At 42.8% G+C, this 5,479-nt stretch overlaps 1 protein-coding gene and 1 non-coding gene across 2 annotated transcripts; one reads left to right on the top strand and one right to left on the bottom strand.

The window, feature by feature from the left end:
- Window positions 1–322: 322 nt before the first annotated feature.
- LOC114165602 (small nucleolar RNA R71) lies at window positions 323–429 on the bottom strand. Its single transcript, XR_003599739.1, has one exon. It is a non-coding gene; the product is annotated as a small nucleolar RNA R71 (small nucleolar RNA).
- Window positions 430–2,104: 1,675 nt separating this feature from the next.
- Window positions 2,105–5,111, top strand: LOC146888678 (uncharacterized). Its single transcript, XM_085665733.1, has 3 exons — window positions 2,105–2,999; window positions 3,690–4,052; window positions 4,933–5,111. The coding sequence occupies exons 1-3, from the start codon at window positions 2,105–2,107 to the stop codon at window positions 5,109–5,111; spliced, it is 1,437 nt and encodes a 478-aa protein (XP_085521859.1).
- The last annotated feature ends 368 nt before the right edge of the window (window positions 5,112–5,479 follow it).

Below are 5,479 nucleotides of genomic sequence, written 5' to 3'. Positions count from 1 at the left end.
CACTTATGATAGTTTATGCATTCAATACCTTGAGGAGGAAGTTCCATATGTGCTAAAAACTGGTTTAATACACTTGTTGCCAAAGTTTCATGGTCTTGCAGGTGAGGACCCGTGCAAACATTTGAAGCAGTTTCATGTCGTGTGTTCCACCATGAAGCCTACAGATGTCTAAGAGGACCATGTATACTTGAAGGCTTTTCCTCATTCGTTGGAGGGTAATGCGAAAGACTGGCTGTACTACCTTGCACCCAGGTCCATCACGAGCTGGGATGACCTGAAGAGATTGTTCCTTGCCAATTTCTTCCCTACTTCAAGGACAACAACCATAAGGAAGGAAATTTTTGGCATCAAGCAGCAATCTGGGGAGACCCTCTATGAGTACTGGGAGAGGTTCAAGAATCTCTATTCAAGCTGCCCACACCATCAGATCTCTGAACATCTCCTTCTGTAGTATTTTTATGAAGGCCTGCACCACATGGATCAAAATATGATTGATGCCGCAAGTGGTGGTGCTCTTGGTAACATAACCCTAGCTGCAGCCAGACAACTAATAGAGAACATGGCTTCAAATTCTTAACAATTTGGCACAAGGAGTGATGCCATAGTTGTTACAGGTGTTCATGATGTAGGGGCAGTCGAGTACGCGAAGAAGTTGGAAAGTAAGATTGATGCTCTTACCACACTGATCAATCAACTTGCTTCCAATCAGAGAACTCCAACTGCAAGAGTTTGTGGCCTTTGTACATCTGTTGATCATTTTACAGACTCTTGCCTAGCATTGCAACAACAGGCTGTTGCTTCTTCTTCTACACCAGTGGATACCCCTCAGGCCTATGCAGCTAATATTTTTAACAACAATAGGCCCCAACATCAATAACAGAACCATGATTTGTTAACAAACAGATATAATCCAGGATGGAGAAATCACCCTAATTTGAGATGGGGAAACCAGGGTAACCAGCAGCAGCAAAACCAACAATTTCAAAATGTTCAGCCACCTCCACAACAAAGAGTTGCACCTGCATAGGCTGCTCCGGTTCCACCTGTACCCACACCAGCTCCTACTCCAGCACTTGCACCTTCTTCTTCTACTTCATTGGAGGAATTGGTCAGGATGATGACCCTTCAAAATATGCAATTCCAGTAGGAGACTAGGGCCTCAATCCAGAGTTTGACAAATCAAATGGGGCAGATGGCCACTCAGTTAAACCAAGCACAAGCTCAGAATTCTGACAAGTTGCCATCACAAACGGTGGAGAATCCACGAAATGTGAGTGCCATTACATTGAGATCTGGGAAGAACATTGAAGTTCCCACTCTTGTGCCTACACCTCAAAAGGAAGTTGACCCTGCCACACTTCAGAGAAAGCGTGATGCTCATGCAGCTGGTCCTTCCACATCTGGTGTGACTTCTATGCCTTCCACCTCTACTACTGCACCTTCCATACCTCTTCCTTTCCCTCCAAGAGCCATTTCAAGCAAGAAGATGGAAGAGGTTGACAGGGAGATCTTAGAAACATTTAGGAAGGTGGAGGTGAACATACCTCTGTTGGATGTCATTTAACAGATTCCCAGATATGCAATGTTTTTGAAGGAGTTGTGCACGCACAAGAGGAGGCTAAAGGGAAACGAAAAGATCAGCATATGGAGAAATGTGTTAGCATTAATGGGTAAATATGTTCCTCAGATTCCTGAAAAATGCAAGGACCCAGGTACATTTTGTGTACATTGCATCATAGGTAACAATAAATTTGAAAATGCAATGCTTGATCTTGGTGCTTCAATAAATGTAATGCCTCTGTCTATTTTTAAATCTCTTTCTCTTGGACCCCTGCAACCTACGGGTGTGGTGATTCAGTTGGCAAATAGAAGTGTTGCCCACCCCGCAGGTTTGGTTGATGATGTTTTGGTTCGTGTTGGTGAATTGATTTTTCCTGCTGATTTTTACATTCTTGATATGGAAGAGGGATTTTCACATGGTTTTGCACCAATCATTTTAGGCAGACCATTTTTGAAAATTGCACGAACCAAGATTGATGTCCATGCAGGTACTTTGTCCATGGAGTTTGATGATATTGTTGTGTGATTTAACATTCTGGATGCCATGAAACATCCTTCCGAGGATCACTCTATTTTTCACGTGGATATTATTGATGATGTTATTGATGGACTTATTTCTGATTTCCACTCTTTCCATGCATTAAAACATTCATATGTGTCTAAGTTATATAAATTTGCATGCATTGATGTTCTTGATTCTGATTCTGATGCTGATTATGATGTGGATGATGTTGAATTTGAATTTGCTATGTTTGACTCACTGGGTGTTGTACCATATGATTTTGATGTTATACAGTCAGATTGCACTAACCATCTTACAGGAAGTACATATGCATCTGATTATTATGCTGAGGTACAGGCTGTGGAACCCATTTCTTCCTCCCCTCTGGTTCCTGATATTCAGCCAGCATCCAGCACTCTAGAGTTGAAACATTTGCCAAACAACCTCAAATATGTCTACTTAGAGGAGAAGGACAAACTGCCTGTCATCATTTCCACCTCCCTCACTATTGAACAAGAGCATAGGTTGTTGCATGTTCTCAAAAAGCATAAGAAGGCAATTGGATGGACATTAGCTGACATCCCTGGTATTAGCCCATCAACATGCATGCACAGGATATTGTTGGAAGATGGAGCAAAGCCAGTGAGACAGCCACAAAGGCGACTCAACCCTGTCATCTCGAATGTTGTCAAGAAGGAGGTGACCAAGCTTCTACAAGCTGGGATCATCTACCCTGACAGTCAGTGGGTCAGCCCCATCTATGTTGTTCCTAAAAAGACAGGCCTCATTGTAGTCAAGAATGAGAAAGAAGAGTTGATTCCAACAAGAGTGCAAAACAGTTGGAGGGTTTGCATTGACTATAGAAGGCTAAATCAAGAAACCAGGAAAGACCACTTCCCCCTACCTTTTATTGATCAGATGCTTGAGCGCTTGGCAGGTAAGTCTCACTATTGCTTCCTTGATGGTTTTTCTGGTTACTTTCAAATTCACATTGCACCTGAGGACCAAGAGAAAACCACATTCACCTGCCCGTTTGGCACTTTTGCCTATAGGAGGATGTCGTTTGGCCTATGCAATGCCCCTGGCACATTCCAGCAGTGCATGCTTAGCATTTTCAGTGATTTTCTTGAAAAATGCATAGAGGTGTTTATAGACGACTTTACTGTGTATGGGTCCTCATTTGATGCATGTCTAGAAAGTTTGGACAGAGTTTTAAATAGGTGGATCCAATCTAACCTTGTTCTCAATTTTGAGAAATGCCATTTCATGGTAGAATAAGGCATAGTATTGGGGCACATAATTTTAAGAAAAGGCATTGAAGTTGACCCTGCCAAGATTTCAATTATTTCACAATTGTCTTACCCTTCTTCTGTGCGAGAGGTTCGTTCTTTTCTTGGCCATGCAGGGTTTTACAGGCGCTTCATTCAGGACTTCAACAAAAAGGCCATCCCACTGTCCAACCTACTGCAAAAGGATATTGACTTCATCTTTGATGAAGGATGCAAAGAGGCTTTTGATTGCCTCAAGAAGGCCTTGACCACAACTCCAATCATTCAAGCGCCCGACTAGACAGCCCCATTTAAGCTTATGTGTGATGCATCCAATTATGCATTGGGGGCTGTTCTAGCTCAAATATTTGACAAGCAGTTGAGGGTAATCTATTACGCCTTCAGGACATTAGATGTTACCCAAGAAAACTACACCACAACAGAAAAGGAGCTCATTGTGGTAGTTTTTGCACTTGAAAAGTTTCAATCTTATCTGCTTGGTTCTCCTGTTGTTGTGTTCACTGACCATGTAGCTCTTATGTACATGTTGAAGAAGGCAGAATCAAAACCTCGGCTGATAAGATGGATGCTCTGGCTCCAAGAATTCGATTTGGAGATCCGTGATAGGAGCGGAACACAAAACCTGGTTGTAGACCACCTAAGCAGGATTGAGAGGTCTACTGATGATGCTTCACCGATTCAGGATGACTTTCCCGATGAAAGTTTGTTGACACTCTCTACTTCTTCCTCACCTTGGTTTGCTAACATCGTGAATTATCTTGTTGCTTCTGTTTTTCCTCCCCTAGCATCTAGAGCTCAATGTTATAAACTAAAGAGCGATGCTAGGTATTACATTTGGGATGACCCCTATCTGTGGAAAATGTGTAGTGATCAGGTTACTAGGAGATGCATTTTGGACCATGAGATTGACTCGGTCCTCAAATTTTGTCATTCATCTGCACTTGGTGGTCACCTTGGCACATAGAGGACAACTGCAAGGTGCTAGATTGCGGATTTTATTGGCCCACCATCTTCGAAGATGCGTGGAGGATTTGTAGCATGTGTGAGGAATGCCAACGAGCAGGAGGAGCCATTTCTTGGAGACAACAGATGCCTCAACAACCCATGCTATTTTATGAGGTGTTTGATGTCTAGGGTATAGATTTCATGGGCCCTTTCCCTGTCTCTTTTGGTTTCACTTACATCTTGCTTGCTGTTGATTATGTTTCAAAATGGGTGGAAGCGAAAGCCACTAGAACTAATGATGCTCGAGTTGTTGTGGACTTTGTTAGGTCTTACATATTTTGCAGGTTTGGAGTTCCTCGAGCTATTGTTAGTGACCAAGGCACCCATTTTTGCAACAGATCCATGGGGGTTTTGCTTCAAAAGTACGAGGTTATTCACAAACTTTCTACACCATATCACCCCTAAACTAATGGGCAAGCTGAGATCTCAAACAGACAAATCAAGAGGATCTTGGAGAAGATTGTGCAGCCTAACAAGAAGGATTAGAGCAATAGACTTGAGGACACTCTATGGGCTCACAGGACTGCTTACAAGGCACCTATAGGGATGTCTCCTTATCGGGTTGTCTTTGGTAAGCCATGCCACCTTCCAGTGGAGATAGAGCACCGAGCATACTGGGCTGTCAAGTCATACAACTTCTCTCTTTATCAAGCTGGAGAGGAAATGAAGCTGTAGTTGAACGAGTTAGACGAGATCCGTCTGGAGGCATATCAGAACTCTATGTTCTACAAGGAGAAGACCAAGAGATTCTATGATAGCTCCATAGCTAGAAAGGAGTTTGTTGTTGGTCAGCAAGTTCTAATGTATAACTCCAGACTTGGACTCATGGGGGGTAAGTTGCGATTAAAGTGGATTGGTCCTTTTGTTGTCACTAATGTTTATCCTTATGGTGCAGTTGAAATCAAAAGCCAGTCCACCGATAAGAGCTTCAAAGTGAATGGGCATCGTTTGAAGCCATTCCTCAACAATCCTGCCTTGGTGGATACTGTTGTGGAGGAGACTTCCCTGCTTGACCCCACTGCTGTTTCACCATGATTCAGGGAGTTTTCTTTCCCTTTCTTTACTTTTATTGCACTTGTCCAGGTCTGTCTATCTGTTGTTGTTTCTTTTTGTTTGTTTCCTT

This window comes from Vigna unguiculata, chromosome 1 (genome assembly GCF_037176805.1).
Source record: "Vigna unguiculata cultivar grain cowpea cultivar isolate G323 ecotype 2 chromosome 1, ASM3717680v1, whole genome shotgun sequence".
Taxonomy (NCBI): domain Eukaryota; kingdom Viridiplantae; phylum Streptophyta; class Magnoliopsida; order Fabales; family Fabaceae; genus Vigna; species Vigna unguiculata.
The sequence above is the reverse complement of the archived record's forward strand: the minus strand, read 5'-3'. Positions and strand labels throughout refer to the sequence as shown.

Bases quoted from the DNA above. Each gene is read 5' to 3' on its own strand.
- LOC146888678 (XM_085665733.1), top strand. From the start codon at position 2,105: ATGAAACATCCTTCCGAGGATCACTCTATTTTTCACGTGGATATTATT. The intron at 3,000-3,689 runs GTAAGTCTCACT...GGGCTGTTCTAG, and splicing joins GATGCTTGAGCGCTTGGCAG to CTCAAATATTTGACAAGCAG. The intron at 4,053-4,932 runs GTTTGTTGACAC...GTCTTTGGTAAG, and splicing joins GGATGACTTTCCCGATGAAA to CCATGCCACCTTCCAGTGGA.